The sequence below is a fragment of the Cyanistes caeruleus genome, chromosome 2 (assembly GCF_971803275.1).
Source record: "Cyanistes caeruleus chromosome 2, bCyaCae1.hap1.1, whole genome shotgun sequence".
Taxonomy (NCBI): domain Eukaryota; kingdom Metazoa; phylum Chordata; class Aves; order Passeriformes; family Paridae; genus Cyanistes; species Cyanistes caeruleus.
Window position 1 is genome coordinate 70675691 of NC_141702.1, and position 20417 is coordinate 70696107.

The following is a 20417-nucleotide window of genomic DNA, read 5'->3' on the forward strand; positions in this document are numbered from 1 at the left end:
TTTTCTTTAGAATATGATTCTGTACTTCTTAGTGAACAGTTAAGACATCTTAACTAGAGCAGCAGAATGTTTTGAGTTGTCACAGGCAGTGTTTCTCTGTTGTCATAGACAGTGGTTTTGAGTGTTTCTCCTTGCTGTGAACTTTTGCAGTGGGAGAGGTTATAAGAATTCTCCTTTGCTTTAGTAGTGAAGTGGACTCAAGCACTTCTTTTCCTCTAGAAATGAATTAACTTGAACTTCTAAAACAGCATTTATCCACTTTCTGATTCCCTCTTGGCCCAGATGTTGCAACATGTTAGAAGAAATGGTGTTAGATTTTTGGACCCTTTCTAATAGAAAGACTCCTATAGAAATTGAGGTGTCTTGGTAGACAAACTCGAGTGTCATCATAGTGTTATTACAGAAAAACTCAAGAATATGGACATATCTTTAACAGACAATAGACAATATATAACCAAAATGTGCATTTAGCAAAGTTTCTCGAATCTTGTTTGAATCACTGCAATTTTCACTCAAATTTCTATGTACAACAGGAAATTGGATAAAATAGTATACATAACAAAATATTGTAATTTTGTAGGCACTGAGTATTAGTATCATAGCCATATATTCCCTGGTACCAATAGTCTTACACAACTAATTGTCATTTGAAAAGTTATCTGTAATGTAATATATATATATATATATATATATATATATATATATAAAAATAAAAAACATATATATTTATATATATGTAATATATATACATAAAATAAATATATATACATACATAAATATATATATAAAATATATATATATTTACAGTTTAAATGCAAAAATCTGGTTATTTTGAGCTAGCAAGGTCTACTGCAAGTATGTATATATGGAAATCTGCTGGATGAAATACACATTTCTCATGAACTTGAGCAGAATGACAGTTTAATCTTTTATCATTTAGAGTCCTTTCATTTTATACCACTAAAACCCCTTTGGAATGCTGGTTCCCATTTGGTAATAGAAGTCACTGATGGTAATGTGTCAAAGCAGAAGATTTTTGGAATGAAGTAGTGAGTTTTCAAACCATTGCGTACCCATGACTAAAATCCATGTGCCGTCTTTGGCTGTCTCACTCATTGACGGATGTACTGAGCATGTCGTTGCTTTAGGGAAGTTCTTCCTTTCTACTTCAAAAAATTAGATGCCTTTAAAAGCTGTATGCACTGGAATGAGTATTTCTGGTAGAGGTTGCACTGTGTTGTAAGTGGTTTGCTGTTTTGAGGAGTTTAGTGATCCCTGGAGGTGAGAGTGTTTGGGTTAGTAAGGTCATTCCATGGAATCCGAGTGAGTGCTTAGGTCTGACCTGAGCATGGCAGGCTTAATCAGTGCTCCATCCTGAACAGCATTTTTTACTGTGAGACACAGTTATAATGGAAATACGTAAAAGAACTTCCTTGTTCCAGCTAAAAACGGCTTAGTACATTCCAAAAGCTTTCTTGGGTAGTGTCAGCATCTGAAACCTCCTTCATGGAATAGGCAGCCTCAGCTGTTTAATAGATGTTTTATTTCATCTTTTCACTGAGTGGATGAAAAAGCTTTATTTTGTGCCTCACTGTACTAGACTTACTAAAAGTGAAACTGCCTCATGAACTTTTATGACATGCTGTCTCTGAGAAACCACCAAAGCTTGCAATCTTCTCTTTCTGAACACTATCTCCTTTTGCAGTATTAGAGTCCTTATTCAACTTCAGTGCAGCTTCCAAACCTTCTTCCAAATTTCTACCTCGGAATATGAAATAACAGTCAAAATGTTAGCACATCTCTACTTTCCTATCAACCTCTAATTAAAACCCATTCATTCAGATAGCTAAAGAGGTGCCAACTTCAGTATTCCTATTTTTTTCAGAATAATCAAAAGCAATTGTATGCACTATGTGGGAACAGTCTTACATACCTATTCCAAAATCATCTGTTTTATGTAGTGCATTGTTGGAAATTTATCTGAGCATATTTTTGTTAGAAATCTGTTTCCACTCATGAAGTTTTAAAATTTTGAAGATTGATAATTATGATATTATGGTGTTATTCAACTACTTCTAATTTTTCAATCCCATCATTTCATCTGTATCGATTAGTTATATTTTGTAAGGACAAAAATTCTTACAGTGTGCCTTTTTTTTTAATGCTATGGATATTTCTTAATATTAAGTGGATTGCTTCTTGTCAGTTTATCCCTCTGGTTTTCTCTATGCCTGCTCTTGAGCAGGGCACTTTTCAATTGGAATTTCAGTTCTGTATGCTGAGCTAGAACTAGAAGAAATAATTTCTCATGTGACTAATTATGGGAAAAGGTAGAATATGTTCTTTTCTTTGTTTTAAAATACTGCAGTACTCTTCTAAATCACTGAGTTCCTTTTTGTTTCTGCCAGTATTTTATAAGAACTGCATAAAAGACAGCATTTATAGTACTTGTAAATGTTTATTAACAACTTGATGATAAAAAGTTTATTTTGAAATGGAACACGTGTATGTTCCTTTCTCAGCATACAATCTGAATATGCTCCTTTCTGTATGTTCTGGCAGCTAGTCAGTTTACAGGTGCTGTATTTCTCTTTTGGTGCTGTTATCCAGGTGCACATACAATTGGTTGTCCTTTTCTTTGTCTCTGAATAATGTGAAGAGGCTGCACGAGTGCTGTCTTTATCTGTGTAAGCTTTGCCTCTGGCAGAGACTTGGTGCACTTGTTCACCCAATGGGTTATTGCAGTGTTTGACATCCCATACAGTGGACAAAGGAACAGTCCCTGCCTTGGATTATGCAATTTAAATGAGAATACATACATTCATGCAGGAAGAGGCAATTCAACAATCTTTTGACAATTTGACTTTTGACAATTTCTGAGCCTGTAGACACTGCTGTTTCTACTGAGGTTTCAGATGTTGCCCAGCTTGCTTGAGACCACTTTTTTTTGTTGTTGTTGTTGCTTTTTGAGTGGAACTTGCTTCAGTGCAGTATTTCTGTATTATAACTGAAAATGAGTCATCTTTACCCTTTCAGAATAATTCATGCTTTGTCTAATGTGAACTCCATTACTGAATCGGTTCTACTGGCTGAGGGAAAGTACATATCATGCAAACAGATTTTTGCTCCCTTCTTTATAAGATCTCAAACTACACTGGATATATAAAGTATTATGCAAAATTTATTTGTATTTATCTCCTGAGTGCTATTTTTTGGTATGAATCTTGTTATGACATTATCTGTAGCATTATGTGTTGAAGATTCTTCATTTTCAAAAATGAAACTAGAATTAAAGTTCTGCTTTACTAATATTTTAAGGATAAATCTATGAGGAAATTCTAACTACTGTGAAGTGTTTTTGAGGAGCAGGCATAAGTATCTCTAAATTCTTTAAAGTAGGGAAATGTTTTAGTATGTCAGACTGGATGAATGTATGTAAATTGTGTTCTGGATGTCTTTTTAGTCTCCCTGTAGAAACCAGATTATTTAATACACAATAAGTTGGGTTCTTTTTTGTTATTCCTGCCCTTTGACATCTAGTTTCTTGAATGAAAAGAATGAAAGGAAACAAAGAGAGTTTGGAATATGTGGGATTATTTTTGATTTTCACTGATACCAGAATTTGACTGACAGGTCAAATAACTTTTCTATTTGCAGTTGTTAAAGACTGTCAAAAAAATGTTATCAGTTAATAATCTATGAGGAGTTTGATGCATGTCCCCTCCCCTTGGAATAATAAGCGGTCAATTATATATACATATTTATACATATATATGAAAAAATATATATATGTATTTATGTATAGCTTTCAACCCTTTCCTGGAACAATTCTTTAGTCTAAGACTTTCTGTTAAAATGTTTCCTTTTTAATTCATAAATTATTTTATGTTGTAAGCTTTACTGTGTTTGAAGTTTCATAATTTCAGTTAAAAATAACTGCACTGAACTAGAAGAACTCAAATAAAAGATTCTCAGTGTGTTTGTCAGTGGTAGTTTTGCTGTTGTTTAAACTCTTACTTTACATGGTTAAACCTGAATAAGATACAGCTTCGGTTTCAGTTTTGTAATTGAGCTCTGCATAAGAGCTGTGAGAATAGGAGGATATCCAGTTGGTTCTGGAAATCAAATTAGCCTTAATGCATCTCTGTCAAATCTTGTGTTAATGGAACAATAGGATATTGGTGTTAATATTCTAAGAAAATGCAGTGCTGAAAGTCACAAATTTGTCTAAACATATTTTTCAGTAACAGAAGGTGATTTCTAACTGGAGGTTTAAAATTAATGGCAGTAAGGCTATGGTCAGTAATAGCTCTGTACAAAACACTGTTGTTCACTGAGAGGTAACCTAGGTTGCTTGATGAAAAACTTAAGCAGTGTTTCTTTTAACTAAACAGAGCATGAATTGAGATAAAAAGTGTAGGATCACATATTCTGGAAAAGTAATAAAAGATAAGCTAAAGGGAAGCTGCTGGAACTTTGTGATAGATATTCTTTGTGTACTGAGTTACACCTAAGAAAGTGCATCTTTTGTCATGGCCTTTTTTTGTTTGTTGGTTTGGTTTTTTTCACTGAATGGTTTCAGTGTGTTTAAAAACAACCAAACCGGTGCACAGTATTGAGTTTTGCATTTAGCAGTTGGAAAATGGGGTTTATGAAAATATTTTCTTTGGACATGGTAAAATGGCAGGTGTGGGATCTTGACTATGAGATAAACAAATCTAACATTTTAAAGGATCTTTTTGCTCTTCCATCTTACACAATTATTTCTGCAGATGGTCATGAGATTTTTCTTAGTCTGTTATTGAAGGAGAGCAGTTATGGTTGGAAAGGTCTCTCCCTTAAAACACCTTTCATTGAACAGCACCGAACAGATGTGAAATTCAAAGTTCTGCTGCATCTCTTTTTCAGTATTTATGTTCATCTTCCATCTTCTCTTTGCTGGAGAAGGGAACTATGTTTGAAGAACAAGAATATGGGGTTTTTTATTTTTTACCCAGAGTCTTGTAAGAGTCAAAAACCAGTGCAATTCCACTGTTCTGCTAAGAAAATTGATGGTCTTACACCAACGCTGAGAATCATGTAGGCTGTTGTCACTCCTAGCTATAGCTCCTTCCCTCCGTCCCACTCCCCATGATTGTTTGTGGATACATCTCTGTAACTATGTTATTGCAACAAAAGGTTTTTTTTCCGTTTCTCCTCTGAAATTTCACATACAGAGACTATAAATGTAAAGAAACAGAGCATAGCTAAGGAAGTTTGCAACAAATGTTCACTACAGAGCAGCTCATCTGTATTTCCATTTGTCAAATGAGGGTCTTCTCAATGTTCTTCTGTCTCTTTTCTATGTCTGTATATTAATCAAGTATCTGAAATACGCATATCTGAAGTAACCATTTATACTGTAGTAGTTATAGCTTTAGTTGTAAATTTGATGTACCATAATTTAAACCATTTTTTTTTTCATGAGCTCTGCTCATGATTTGTTCATTGTATTATTTCCAATCCATTTTCCACAGCTGCAATCTGAGTAAGTGGCTCAATTATAGTTTAGTGTTATTCTTTAATATTCACTGAGCCCTATGGAAAACTTTGAAAGAAATATTCTATTTAAAGACAATTACACTTAAACATCATCGTTTTCTAAAGACATTTGCATGAAAAAAAGGGCAAAATCATGAAGAACTAATTTTTCTTTTTCATACTACTATCTGCAGTAATAATTCTCCTGTGTGACATCATAATCAGCTGTCATGTGATACGATATCACTGTTTAGTGTGATCAGAATTCTCTGACTTGAACACACAAAAGCATTGGTTGAAAACCAGATATAGCTGTCGCTTTGCTTTTAAAAATTGGATGGTTCTTTTAGGAACTATTAAGAATATTAAGAAACCATTAAGAAATAGGTGATGTTAACACAGATACATTAAAATATGTAAATCTAAGAACACTTGATAATGTAGTCTTTTTAAAAAAAAAAAAAAATGAAGTTTGAACTTGAATTAAAGCTTTTTTCCTACTCTTTCGTCACTTTTCAAAAACTACTTATTTTTTTCTAGTGGCCATCCTACTTTTGTGGGAGATGTTTATGACAGACCTTGTGACAGATTTGTTCAGTGAGTTACCTCTTCTAGAACTTATAAAAATACAAGCAGCTTAGAAACCATGTTCATTTGTTCCTTGCACTCTTCTTTTTCATTGTGCTTGAAGGCATGTGCAGAATTTTCTTGCAAACTTTGGATTCCCCTGAAGTGGCCATTGTTTAGCTGCTGCTGTGCTGTCCCAGTGAAATACATAAAGCCACAACCCCACTATGTGTTTCTTTGAAGAGTGCAAACTAACTGGAGGGAGACACAGAAAAGGCTTTGTAGAACCAATTGAATGCAAATTAAATGTTGGATCTTCAGCTTTTGGCATATTATTACTGCCTATACTCCTGTTTTATCGAATTGCACTTCCCATTTTTTTAAGATTAGTAGAGCTTGAGAGTCATGGTGTATAGAATTGTCATCTTGATAAATAGTAGAGATTAATGCTTTCATCCAAATTATGCATTCTTTTTTAGGATGATAGCATTACATAATAATAGGGGCAGATTTCCAAAGTCTTGATCAACAAAATGATCACAGAAAGACTTCTTAAATAATTCATTTCCATCTATCAAGGCTGACATGAGGCAGCGTTACCAAACAACCTCCTTTTGACAGGATAGTCCAATAGCACAGTTCTTATTCATTGCTCCGCTACTGGCACAGGAACATTTGTGGGCATGTATCCAGGTCCCCAGGAAACTTGGAATCGTTCCATGTTAAAGAACTGTAACTGTAGCTAACAAACCAGCTGCTGTATTGAGCTCAGAAGGAAGTCTTTGTAGCTGTGTGGAAGGAACTTAAGTTATTTGCATAACATCCAGCAGTCTTAGTGGGAAGGGTTGGCAGGAGCACAACAGCAGGGGAGGCATCCAGCTTTTCTTTTTTGACCTTATCTGTCATTGATTCCATTCTTCAATGCTAGGGTGAGATGAAAAGAGAGGGAAGTGAAGAACTAGACCAAAAGAGCTGTACAGGTCTGAAGAGAAGGGTACTCATGATCATATTGACGTTGTTCTTTGTAGAAGTAGTAGTTCATTAAATTCAACAACAACAACAAAAAATTGGTCTACAATAAGTAGTATCAACATCAGTGCAATATTTGTGAGTTGGTGAATTCTTACTGTGGCAAGAGAAAATCTTTAACAACAGATAACATGAGGTTGTAGTGCTATGCATCAGCATAAGTCAGCTGTCAGCCAGAACATGCTGTACAGGAATTTACAGAAAGGGTCAGTCATGTTAAAAACAGGCAGATTTTTTTTCAAATCAGCCAATTTCAGATTGGGAAAAAAAAAATTAACAATATGTTAATTTTACGACAATATATTGCATCACTTCTTCAAACTTTACTGTTTCCAATAAAATATCAATCTGTGTTTCCAAACAGGTGTTTCTTTATTCTTGTCATGCCAGCTTTGCGCTGTAAAGAAAATGAATTGTCTGTTAAAATGCTGTGACTCTTTTAAAATACTCAGGCTATACTTCATCAAGTATTTAAACTCCACCACCATCAGAGAAAAAAAAGTCTTGCTTTCCTGTGGTCTTCAGACTTTCTGCTGCATTCCACAAATACAGATGTTTGTGAGGCCAAACAGTAAATTGTGTTGTGGATTTGGATTGAAAGTAAGTGGGGTGGTAGTGCCCATCTATTGCTCTTTCCTTCTGCTTCCCACCACCTCATCTCCAGTTTCATTTCAAGCTTCATTATGCTCCTGGTCCAATTCACTACTTTTGCAGAAATGCATATGATAAAAAAGGGCTAACACAAGAGAAGAAAAGAATGGAATTTTTGCAAGATAGCCTTTTCTTACCTGATACTTTTTCCCTATTTTTAAGAGATTATTTTTTATTTAAAAATGCATAAATGAATGACTTCTATGAATGGTTTTTATGTAGGAAAGAGCAGGAAGGCTAGAAGATGTAATTCACCATAATTTCAAAGAAAATTGAATTAACCTTTAATACAAAGTTAAATACTTTTCCCAGTATGTGAAATTAAACTTACTGTGTTCTCACTCTTCTATATTATGGCAGAAACAGAAAAGATGTTTCTGGGATAGTTTAGTTTTCCTTCAGAGTTTTTATTTAGCAAAGGCTTCTTCCACCTCTATGATTGTATAAAGAACAGTCTAAGAGATGATTAAAAAGCTATCAGCTGTTCATGTTAATGCACAAAGAACTTTCTTCTTTTTCATCTTTGCAGTATTACTTGTACTCCAAAAATGTTGAGCATGTTGACATATCTGAGAGCAGTCCTGCAAAGAAGTCTTTGGGTTATTGGTGAAGGAAAAGCTGGACATGACCCAGCAATGTGTCCTTGCAGCTCAGAAAGCCAAACACATCCTCGGGCTGTATCCAAAGCAGCGTGGGCAGCAGAGGAGGGAGGGGATTCTGCCCCTCTGCTCTGCTCTGGTGAGACCCCAGCTGGAACCCTGCATCCAGCTCTGTGCATCCAGCACAGGAAGGACATGGACCTGTTGGAGTGGGTCCAGAGGAGGCCATGAAGATGATTAGGGGAGTGGATCATCTCCTTTGAGGAAAGCCTGAGAGAGTTGGGGTTGTTCATCCTGGAAAAGAGATGGCTCCAAGGAAACCTAACTCTGGCCTCCCAGTAGCTAGAAGGGACCTACAAAGAGAGCTGGAAAGGGAAAGTCACACAGTGACTGGATGAGGATTAACTGTCTTAAATTGAAAGAGATTAGATATTGGGAAGAAATTCTTCTTTATGAGGTTGGTGAGGCACTGGAACAGGTTGTCCAGGGAAGCTGTGGATCCCCCCTCCCTGGAAGCATTCAAGGCCAGGTTGGATGTGGCTCTGAGCAGCCTAGTCTAGTGGAAGGTGTCCCTGTACATGCCAGGGGAGTTGATGATCTTCAAGTTCCGTTGCAACCCAAACCATTCTATGATTCTTTGACCAATATTTTTCTTTTTGTGTAGTGTTTTCATAAGTCAGTGTTTAAAAATCCTACTTATCACATTTCAAGTGCTATTTCTCTGAATATGTCAGTTGTTTAAATAATCTTTTGGACTTCTGTAAGGAACTCATTTAATTGTCTTCATTGGCCATTAAGGAATTTGTTTGGAGTGCAAGTAAGCTTCAGGGATACATTGTTATTGGAATTGTCAGCAATTTCTACTGCTGGTCGCAGACAAACCATAGCCATTATGGGAGTGCTGAAGTATAACTTGTGTTTGTTACCTCATTACTGCAGAAGTCTTCTAAAATTTGCTATATCAAACACAATTTCTGTTGATTTCTGACAAGCAGAAAAAAATAAAGCATCACATTTAAATTTATATTATTCCCTTGGCCCTTGTCTCATCCTTCCTCCCCATCCTCCAAGGAATTTTTAATACATTGAATGTAGGAGAAATACATTCATCTTCTGAACTCCTCTTACTACCTCATCTCTTCATTGAAATCAAGGGAGAATTCATATTCCAAGCTAATTTAACCTGACTTCTTTTTAGTCTCTGGTAAATGCATATTGCCCTTATTTGTAGCATCCCAAAAGATCATTTTTTGTTCAAGGAATAAAATCTGAAGAAGTACACAGCATTCCATCTTGTCTCTTGTTTTAATCCGCTTTTATGCAAGAGATTAATGGATGGGGACTCTGCCTGCAAATGAATCTTCACAGCATGAGTCATGGTCATTCTTAAGACTATTGAAGAGTATTTTTATATTCTAACAGTTCCAATTTTGTAATCAAGTTGAGGCTTATCAATAGAGCTACTATCTTCTCTTATTTATGGAAGAAAAGGGCATGTTCTTTATCAAAATAACTGGCTTAACAGTCTGGATTTCCAACCAGAGGAATAAAACATATCAGAAACAACTGTAACTGTTTTACACAGCTAAATAATGGTTTGCACTCCAAAGAAAGGAATGTAAGTAAACCTCCCTTTGGGAAGAGAGAAGGGGAAGGAAACAAAATACATTAATTTGCTGAATTAATCACAGTGGCACAATTACTTATCGTTAAAATGTTCTTTTAAATGGGGCAAAACACATCTCTCTGTAGAAGGTCCTATCTGCTCCACGTATTTTACTTGCATTTTCTACCAACCTTGCCCCAACACTCCTGTGTGCATTAACCATTTTCAGGAACCCTTGGGAAAAAGGTGTCTTAGATGATATGTAAACAAACCCCAGTGATCAGACAAGGAGTAGATGTCTGAGTTGCAGTCAGCATTGCAGGGAACGCAGAGAGAATTGTCTGTGGCTATTCTGCTTGTGCACGTGCTGGGGAGCCCAGGAGAGATGCAGGTTTGAGCTGCTCACATCCTGTGGAATCACATGAAAAATTGGAATTACTACATTTGCTGGGTTTTAAGGAGTCCATGGATACAAAATGATGCAAAACAAGTCACTTTAGATGTATCCAGTTTCATGGGGCATTATGTATATACAAGCAACAAACAAGTGGAAACTTACTGTTATTGGCTATAAACATTTTAACACTCTTCTTTTTTCTTTTTTTTTTTTTTCCCCTTATGAACAGATTTAAGAAATTTGTCTGGATTAATACTGAACTGAATGCATCTGAACTGAAAGAAACGTTTTGAGATTGCTCTCCTGACAGAAATTGTGCGAAAATGGTACACTGAGGTCCCTGCCTGCACCTGTGGGAAGGCTGTAACAATATTTTTATATTGCAGTTTATTAGCCCATAAAAGACGATGTAATAACAAATGTAACAGTAAATTTATGCAATAGTAGTGGTTCCCCTCCCACTGACTGGACATGAGCGATCAAAGGTCTTTACAAGAAGATAAGCACAAGGTTAGCAGAACTTCCTCCAAGTTCAGGGAGTCTTCAAGAAGCATGCAATCTGATGATTATTTCGCTAGAAAACTTAAAGCCTTGAACGGTAGCATGGGTCCTCCTGTTTCTTCAAATGCCTCTAGCAAAGCTGAAAATAATCAAACAAATGGTACACCAGCCGTGCCTAAAATGGGTGTTCGAGCAAGGGTATCTGAATGGCCTCCTAAAAAGGATTGCTCTAAGGAGCTGAGTAAAGCTGCTTGGGAAAACAGACCTCCAGCCAGTTACGAAGGTGTTGGCTCAGTACTTCCAAATGGACAAAATGACCAAAGTGATGAACAGCAAGAAGAGCTAGAACTGGAATTTACAGAGGGAAAATATTCAATTGGAGATCTTTTTGTTCATTCACCTCAAAGGGGACTTCATCCCATAAGGCAGAGAAGCAACAGTGATGTGACAATAAGTGATATTGATGCTGAAGATGTGTTAGACCAAAATGCTGTTAACCCAAATACTGGAGCAGCTCTTCACAGAGAATATGGCAGTACTTCTTCAATTGATAGACAAGGCTTGTCTGGAGAAAATTTTTTTGCGATGCTGAGAGGATACAGAGTGGAAAATTTTGAACATAAAACCCTTGCTCCTTTTGGATTTTCTGAGTTTTTCCACTGTGATCCTACGGTTTCTCCGAGTCTACATGCTGCTGCACAGATTTCCAGGGGAGAGTTTGTCAGGATTTCTGGGTTGGATTATATGGATAGTGCCCTACTTATTGGTCGAGACAGGGAGAAATCTTTCAAGAGGAGACTGAAATCAGAAGCAGTAGAAACATCTCTCTTTAGAAAACTGCGAACAGTTAAAAGCGAGCACGAGACTTTTAAGTTTTCATCAGACCTGGATGATAGACTTGAGAGAAATGTTCGTTCTTGGAACTGTCAGAAATGTTTTGCACATTATGATGTCCAGAGCGTTTTGTTTAACATAAATGAAGCAATGGCTACCAGAGTCAATGTAGGAAAAAGGAAAAATATCACCACTGGGGCTTCAGCTGCGTCACAAACTCAGATGCCAGCGGGCCAGACTGGAAACTGTGAATCCCCCTTGGGAAGCAAAGAGGACCTCAATTCAAAAGAGAATTTAGATGCTGATGAGGGCGATGGGAAAAGCAATGATTTAGTACTGAGTTGCCCTTACTTCAGGAATGAAACTGGTGGGGAAGGAGATAGACGGATTGCACTTTCTAGGGCAAATTCAGCATCTTTTTCTTCAGGTGAAAGTTGTTCTTTTGAGTCCTCTCTGAGTTCCCATTGCACAAATGCTGGTGTTTCAGTACTGGAAGTACCAAGAGAAAACCAGTCCATTCACAGAGAGAAAGTGAAGCGTTACATCATAGAGCACATCGATCTTGGAGCATATTACTACCGCAAGTTCTTCTATGGAAAAGGTAAATTTTTCTAATGCAACTGTTCTCACATATCCATGCATTAGATTTAAGTTGTTTAGCAAAGGTTTTTTTTTGTTTTCCTTCTCCATAGAGAGATCTAGGTATTCCAGGGAATCCTGAAACTCTTCACTGAAATTAAGCCTGTTACTTTCGCTCTCTCGGGGCAAAGCAGTGGGTTATGTATGGTTATGCAATACCTGTGTGAGTTCATGAAGTCATTTAATGAAAACTCATATAAAATAACATGTAAGAAGCTAACTTCTCCAACCCAAACTTTCTTGATCAGCAGGAGGAAAAAAATGCCATTTACATCCACTAAATGCATTGGAAATACTGATAACTCAGAGTGGAAATAAATTATTTCCTAAAAGATGACTCCAAAAGAGAGAGTTTTATTATTGAGGCTTCTGACTCTCTCCTAGATTCAACTGTCTTGAAGTATGTTTTGAGGCCTGTCATATTGTATGCACATGAACATACTGCTTAAGTAGAGAGCTTCTGATGTTATTCAGTTTTTCAGCTTAAAGGAGGATGCTATGCCTTTCTCCTAGCCTTATACCCCTTTCTTTTAGGATGTGTTCTGTCTGCAAACGTTCCAGGATACTCTCGTCAGCAGAGTAATTATCTTGGCTTTAATCATTATTCAGATTAAACTGTTTTCACTTTGTGATCAACTCTGATAGTCTGCATTCACTACTGGCTTCTGCAATGTGGATGAAATCCCTGCTTTTGCGGGAGAATCCCAAAATACCTGTCTCTGTCCTTTCTGTATTATGAATTACAGCTAGATCTTCTTGCTTTTATTAAAAGAAAAAAAGCCTGCTTCTGTTTTTAAAATACTGTTACAGCCTGGTTATTCTTGTTCTTCTTGAAATTATACTTTCTCTGCTTTCTAACTATATTTGAACATCAGGAAATAAGCATGGTACTGTTACTCCTTCCTCCTGTAACGCTTTAAAAGGGACTCAGAAGAGGATCCAGTACAGTGTTGGCCACAGTACAATAGACACTGAGAACATCTTAGCTGTAAAACAAACTATTTAAAAGGCAAGGAAGAGAAGAATCTGGATCTGTGATGGAAGAGGAAGAAAAAGACCCACAGCTAAGCAAGGAATGGGCAGTAAATTCACAGGTTCGAAATGGATTTCAAGGTAGACAGGTTGTAAATTATATAAAAAATGTTGAGGGAGTCAGTGCAAGAGAATGAAGGGAAACTTTTAACAAAAGGATGGCACATTTTTTGAGGGGTGGAGAGAAGAAAACATTGGCATTCACAAAAATGAAAGGAAAATTGTCAGTAGACAAAGGTTGTGGCAGGATGGGGAAGGGGGAGACAAGAGTTAAGCCAGATGAAAGAGGACTTGTTTGTGAAGTGCTTTTATCTTGGATGAGTTACAAGTGCTGAAGTGAAGAACACTTCTGTGAAGAAAAATCTTGTCAGAGAAATTATAAAAAGAAAATGCACATGCATATTCAAAGTCACTTTAAATACTATATTATAAACAAACCTAATGACCTTTCTGGAAAATTGATGAGAATGTAATGAGTTTTTATTAACTTCTGTTCTGAAATAGTGTCTGAGTTTCTCAGAGTTTTATTCCATATAGTATAACACTAGGAAACTTGAAGTGTTACTGATTGTTTTCTAGGTAGAGTTCTTAAAAAGTAAATATGATGTGATTAATTTAATAACCAGTAATAAATTTTTACCTTCTCACCTTTGCAATGGTATGTAAGCCATGGCCTGTTGTTGGCATTATCTTTTTATGGAGCTGTAACAGAAGCTACATGAGAGAAATCTGTATTGAATGGGTTTTGTGATGCAGCAAATCAGGGCAAACAAGCTGATGAAACGAAAATCTCAATTTTTGATATCTACTATCTTAAGGGATACAGCACGTAAGAAATCACCACATTAATTATTCCAATGGAATGCAGTGCTCACCTAAGCAAAACTTATTGTGGATAGAGGAAATAATCCAGACATTTTGCATAGGGCACCAAGACATCTTGCTGCTGGCCTGAACTTCCGTATTGAAAAGAAAAATTGACATTTATGTTCGTACTGGGTCTAGTTGATGCTCTTCCATGACAGTGAGCTCTCCTAGCTGATTTTTAGATTTAGTTGTGCAAGTTAATTTTACCAAATTCATTGTGGATGGATGAAATAAAAATTTAGCAAACAGTAGTTACTTATACATACTATCACTGCTTTGTTGCCTTTAAGAAAATATATATGAAAAAAGAAATATCTTTCTGAATATTTGATTTTTTTCACAGTTTTATAATTGGCATCAGCATACCAGTTTTATTTCTGTTTTAAGATGCATGGAAGAAACACCCTGGCATGTGTAGCACTAATTATTCCATTCCCTTTCAAGAAATATGAGATTTGGGATTCAGTGTTTTCTGAAATAAGTTGTAGTTTTATACTGCATATTTATAGGCTTTGTAACTATTGATAAGGTCAAATCCAATGCCACTGATATAAAATACATTAAGTTTATTGAATATATCTTCTCAGTTTTCAGTTGAGAATTGTAAAAGCTAGACTATATATTATTTTATCTCATTGTTTTGATTATCACTGATTTGTCCATTTCCTTTTGTACAATTATCCTCATAGTTCCTTGAGACTTGTTTATTATTACCATGCTTTTTATTTGAGGGATGCTTGCAACCATTTAATGTTACTGTGTCTACCTGATGTGGGATTGAAAAAAATGTCTTAAAAGAAATGTACAGGCTTAGCAAGCTATTTGTATTAACTCAGTTTTGCACAATTAAGACTGTTGTGTTAGAAGAAAAGCTGACAACAATTCCTCAAAATGTAAAAGTAAAAAATGACAAATATCTTAGCATCCCTCTAGATCTCAGCTGGAAATAGCACTTACTTTCTTCTTTTCTTCCAAGCTGGTTCTTTTAAGCCAACATAATGTCTTAGGTTGCAAACCAAGACATATAAACACATTTAAATGAGCTTAATGAGCTTGTACTTTCTGAAATTAAAAAAAAAAAAGATGGTTTGAATTAAAAATGTTTTCCCCAGATCTCAGAATATCAGTAGCTGTGCTATTCAATTTACTTAAGCTTCCTTGCCTTTCTTTTCTGAAACTGGTTTATCTATTTTATTTTTAATGCATATAAATAGTGTGTTTGGGTTTGTGTCTTTCGTGCTGTACATGAAATTAGTCGGTATCTGCACACACTTGCATTTTTCTGCTCAGTGATACTGAAGCCAGGAAATCTGCTAACTGTGTAATACCCTTTTCTACATTTACATAAAAATGGAAAGCTCTAGACTTCTAACTAGGGAGTTTACCTTTCCTCAAAGCCTGAACTATGCAGCTGTGGGGAGTTTATATGCTACTGGAAGTGTTTGACCTCTGAACTTCCCTCTCTCTCTCCCCCCCTCTATCTGTCTTCTTTGTGAAGTCCTGTTCCACTTGATAAAATTTCCCATTAAAGTTTTAATTTAACACTGGGAAGTCCATAAGATACTTATTATCCCTGCAGGTAGAATTCTCAGGCTGGGAAAGGAATGTAGTTGGAGAGCATGAGCAGATAATTTAATGCCTGTGCCTCTGATTCCAGGTGTTCCTTCCAAAAAAAGTTGTAATGTGCTGATGCTCATTTTCCTTCCACTGGGAGATGGATTGGAACCACCTACATACTTCATAGATAGATTTTTGAAAGACTACTGGAAACCTAATTTAAGCTTGATTTGAGAAATAAGACTGTCTTTTATGTAGAGATGACTTCATACTTTTGTATTAATTCCGAGAGTACGAATAACTTCTTAGTGAAAGACATTTAGCAAAAAACTTCCTTACACATTTCTATAAATACATTACTTTAAAAAAGTATCAGACTAATTCAAAAATGCTAGCAAAATGTGGTGTTTTTTTTTTTTTTAATCCAGACAATCTTTAAGGAGGAATTAGACAATTAATTGTTATTTAAAAGATAGGATTATAGCATACATTGGATTAGAAGCCATTTCAGCAGGCCGTCATATCTAACTCTCTCTCTTTAAAGTGCCTTTAAAATGTTCTGAATAGGTTGCTCAAAACCTGTTTCCATTTAGCTGTGTTACAGTATCTAAGGATGTAGGTTTCACAATCTCTCTGGGAAACCTGTTTTTGTTGGATTCCCCCCACTCAGAGGCTGCATTGAGTGGTGTTAGCATCTTGTTCTTTCACTTTCTATCTTCGAGAAGAGTCTGTTTCTCCTTTCTCTACAACCTCCCATCAGCTCATGGGATCTAGCAGTTGTTTCTAGAGTTAATCTGCTGTTCTCCAGCTGCACAAGCCCATTTCTTTTACCCTTTCCTCATCTGTTACATTCTCCAGCCCTAAAATTGTCTTCATTGTTGTCTGCTGGCCTTGTCTCACTCTGTCCAAAACCTGACACTGCTTCTTATGTGGCCTCAAAAGAGCCAAACAGAAAGGAAAAATGGTCTCCTGAGCTGCTGCAATGCTCTTGCCCAGAGTGTGGTTACTTTCCACTTTCTCTGCTGGCTGCTGGGCAGCCTGCGCTCACAGGGTCCCCAGCCCTGTTCCACAGAGAGGCTCCTGAGGCAGTGGGTTCCCAGCCTGTTGTATGAGCTTGTTCTGTTCTATGTGCATGTCTGTGTTGGTCTTCATAAGGCTTTTTCAGTCAATTTTCTTGGATTGCCAAAATGAGAGTTTGTTTTCAAGTGTCAGGTTGAAAACTTCAAGTGGTTTAGGAGTTGCTTCACATGCAGCTCAGCTGTCACAGCTCAGCAGTAGCTGCCTTGAGGGGAAGGGGAGAGTGGGAGGTGAAGCACAGATACCCTACAGCAGTAGGGCTCTACTTGTGTGGCTTTGCCCTTGCCTGCTTTTGTTAAAACTGCAGGGATTTTGCATTTCCATGTCTCTCCTGTGCATGTATTCCTGGTTTGTAAAAAGCCTGCTGGTTATTCCCCTTCATCTGTTGCACCCATCTGCAGTCCTAACTTGCAGTTCATGAGCTGTTCTTTTAGAGCTTGGTCATGGACAGCATCTTGTTGAGGATACACTCCATCCCGTCATTTAGATAGTGTAAAACCCTATTAAACAATAACACTTCCACTATCAAATTCTGGTAAACATTTTAGTAACTGGCCACTAATTGTAATTTGTATTACTGATCACAGTCCTTTAAGGTCAGCTGTCCAGCTGGTTTCCATCCACCTTGTAATTTGCGTGTCCAAACCGTGTCTTTTCAGTTTAGCTGCACAGATGTACTATGGGAGACTGTGTGAAAAGCATTGCTAAAGTACAAGGGGGTGACATGCATTGCTCCTTCCTCATCCATAAAGACAGTCACATCACTGCAGAAAGCAACTGGATTGGTCATGCATGATTTGCATCTTTTAAATCTGCGCAGGCTGTTTCCAAGTATCTTTTTTTCCTTCATGTGCCTGGAAATGGCTTCCATGAGAATTGTTCCTTAATCTCCCTGGGAACTAAGATTTATTGTGCCTGTTCTATGGCTTCTCAGACCCTCTTTCCTTATTTTAAATGTGACTCTTAACTACTCACTGTGACCTTTCAAAGGTGGAAAGTAGGAGCCTGTTAGGTTACGTGGATTTGAGTGTGTATGGTCTCCTTTAAATGGTCTCTAATGTGATCTTTCCTTCAGTTGATAGTACTGCCCCAGACTGGACCAGCTACCTCAAGGATGAATTTAACTATTCATCATTTAACTGAGGAGTTTCTAGACTCAGTTTTCCCTTGTTGAGACTGAGTTGCTGCTTTCAGTGTAAAGTTGTGAATAAGAATAAATCTTTTGAAAGACTTAGCTTTTAGTCAAGATTATATGTAGATACAATTTCCCCAAACTAGTTTCCTACTAGAAAAAGAATGTTGCACAGTAGCAGCAATTGCAGTAATTTATGTGATATGAGTGACCATTTTGCTCATCAAAATTAGCATTTGTGATTTTTGTGATCACCAGCTGGTGCATCCACAGACCTTATTGTTCAATTAAAAAGAATCTGTTTTTCTTGCTGCAGAAATTTTTTTTTGAGATTTGATGAAAATTTTCTAGGAGATTAATACTTAACTCTTATCTCTTTATTCATTCCTGTGCAAAAGAGCATCAGAACTACTTTGGAATAGATGAAAATCTTGGACCTGTAGCAGTCAGCATCCGGAGAGAAAAGGTTGAGGATGCTAAGGAGAAAGAAGGATCTCAGTTCAACTATCGGATAGTTTTCAGGACAAGTGAGGTAATGTTCATTCCATAATTCCACAAAGCAATGGAAAAATTGACTTAGAGCTTAGGATACTAGTTGTTTGTCTGGGGGTACATTTCTGGCTTTGAAAGTAAATCTCTTAATGGGAAAGGATGTTTCCTGTAGTGTTGATAAATTCAGTTGCTCCTGAAAAAAGTTTTCCTTTTCTCTATGCATAAGATTTTTGTCTTTTTGAGTGAGCACCCAGAAGTAGGTAAGTTGGCTGAAGAGAACTGCAAGGAGCAAGAAAGGGAACAGATGTTAACACAATTGAAGACAAGTGTGGATCAGCCTGCTTGATGTTATGTTTCTAAGGATAGAAATGAAAAATTAAGAAATGTAGGTATAAAGGGAGCTGTAAAATATGAAAACTAATATAATGATTTGTGTTTTTTCCTTTTGTTTCAAAATACTTCTTAGAAATGTTTTTGTGACATGTTTCTATGTACTTCTACATGGATGATTCACAGGAATATTTATATATTCATAAAATAATGGTCTTATTTGAAAAAAAAGTTTGCTTGTGGTTGTTGTGTGTGAAGTCTCATAACTTCTATTTCAAGCAATTTAATATCTCTTGCTAAATAATTTCTTTATCACAGCAACTACCTTAGATTTTATATTAATATTAACACAATGTTAATATTGGAGCAAACAAGTGTAAATTTTTGGAATCCTTAGGACTATAAACTTTTATTTTGATTAGGATATGGAGGAGTGTTAGCTAGATTTCCTGATATCACTGGGCTCTTGTGCTTTTGCAAACAGATTTAAACCAGATATAATTTTTATTTTCAGTCTAGGTTTTTTTTTATAGCCAAGAAAGGGGTATCCATATATGTGTATGTGGAGAGGTGATCCAGGCAACCCAGTTCTAATAAATTATTCTCTTTTTGTCAAGTCAAATGAAGATAGAGCAGCATGGATTAAATAATAGGTGAATGGGTTAAGTAAAGTTGCAATTGGCTATAGCTTATGTCATATGTCCAGCCTCATGTTTGACTACTGTGTTTGCTAGGGTAGTATGGCAGAATTAAATATTTCTATTTTACTTGTGCCTTCAATATTTTCCCCTCCCCAGAAAAGGGATATTCTTAGTAATAGTAATAAATTGTTACACATTTCATTAATTTTTTTAAGCAAAAAAATGTATTAGTCACTTAGTGAAAGCTTGTCTACTCTTTAAAAGTAATTTAGTAATTTTTTTACTGGTTAAAAAAATAAATTGAGGATGTTTTTCTTACCATTTCTTATTTCCATGCTTTTGCTAAAACCTGAAGTTTTTATCTCTAGGGTTTAGAGTATTAGAGCTAAACATGTTCTGTGTGTTTTACCTTTACTACAGCTTACTACTCTTAGAGGAGCAATTTTAGAAGATGCTATACCATCCACTGCTCGTCATGGCACAGCAAGGGGTCTGCCTCTCAAAGAGGTGCTGGAGTATGTAATACCAGAGCTGAGCATCCAGTGCCTGAGACAGGCTTCCAACTCACCCAAAGTACCCGAGCAGCTGCTTAAACTGGATGAACAAGGGGTATGTGGCACATAGCCTTCTTTTTAAAGACTATTCCTTAGATAAACAGAAGAAAAAAATTACTAAATGTTTTGCAGACAGTGCTAATTAACATGGCTCTGTAATCCGTTGAGTTTCTTGGTTTTAGAGAAACTTCTCTATTTTCACTGAAAAAGTGAGGTCTGCTTTTCTAAGCAAATTCTTCTTAAAGTACATTTCAGCTGAAGGAAATAAATATTGGTCTATGGAGATTGTCTTTTGACGGCTGAGTGAGAGAAGGATTATTAAGTTTTAACATCAGTAAGAAGGGATTTTCACAATCTGTATTTGCACTTCAATGTTTATAAATGTTGAATGC

The 20417-nt window shown here is 36.3% G+C and overlaps 1 protein-coding gene across 7 annotated transcripts in view; it reads left to right on the forward strand.

Moving 5' to 3' along the window:
• Positions 1-20417, forward strand: part of SIPA1L2 (signal induced proliferation associated 1 like 2) — a 127370-nt gene that overhangs the window by 43239 nt on the left and 63714 nt on the right. For all 7 annotated transcript variants that reach the window (XM_086877804.1, XM_086877805.1, XM_086877808.1 and 4 more), the window contains exons 3-5: positions 10599-12305; positions 18407-18540; positions 19892-20080. In XM_086877804.1, coding sequence (XP_086733930.1) covers positions 10841-12305; positions 18407-18540; positions 19892-20080 — 1788 coding nt within the window. In that variant the 5' untranslated portion in view covers positions 10599-10840. The remainder of the gene's footprint in view (positions 1-10598; positions 12306-18406; positions 18541-19891; positions 20081-20417) is intronic.